This window comes from Corvus brachyrhynchos, unplaced genomic scaffold (genome assembly GCF_000691975.1).
Source record: "Corvus brachyrhynchos isolate BGI_N302 unplaced genomic scaffold, ASM69197v1 scaffold543, whole genome shotgun sequence".
In the NCBI taxonomy this organism is placed as follows: Eukaryota; Metazoa; Chordata; class Aves; order Passeriformes; family Corvidae; genus Corvus; species Corvus brachyrhynchos.
The window spans coordinates 15,392-15,720 of record NW_008237236.1 but is presented as its reverse complement, the minus strand read 5'-3'; the positions used below and the strand labels follow the sequence as shown (position 1 = coordinate 15,720).

The window sequence follows — 329 nt, the reverse complement described above, 5'->3', positions numbered from 1 at the left end:
CCCACCAGGTGAGCAGGGAGCTGTCGGGAGGGGTTCTGCGCTCCCCCTGCGCCCCGATCTCCACGCTGGCCAGGTCCATCCCCAGCAGCTCCGCGATCCTCTCCCGCCCGTAGATGTCCCCGTACTTCTCCAGCACCTGGGGGGACCCCAGAATTGAGGGGGGGGTGCCCCAAAATTGAGGGAAGGACCCCCAGAATGTCAGGGGACACCTCCAAAATCGGGGTAGGGGGTCCCAGTCCCCATCCAGGACCCCTCCTCACCTTCCTCTTGATAAACTTGTCCCAGTAGTTGCTGGGGAAGGATCTGGGGGGGTCAGGGAGGAAAAGGGG

At 64.1% G+C, this 329-nt stretch overlaps 1 protein-coding gene across 1 annotated transcript in view; it reads right to left on the bottom strand.

Annotated features, from left to right (window-relative positions):
• Positions 1–329, bottom strand: part of RYR1 (ryanodine receptor 1) — a 6,553-nt gene that overhangs the window by 2,186 nt on the left and 4,038 nt on the right. Inside the window, exons 7-8 of the mRNA XM_017729551.1 lie at positions 261–303; positions 6–136 (exon numbers count right to left, since the gene is read on the bottom strand). Of these exons, the coding sequence (XP_017585040.1) occupies positions 6–136; positions 261–303 (174 nt within the window). The remainder of the gene's footprint in view (positions 1–5; positions 137–260; positions 304–329) is intronic.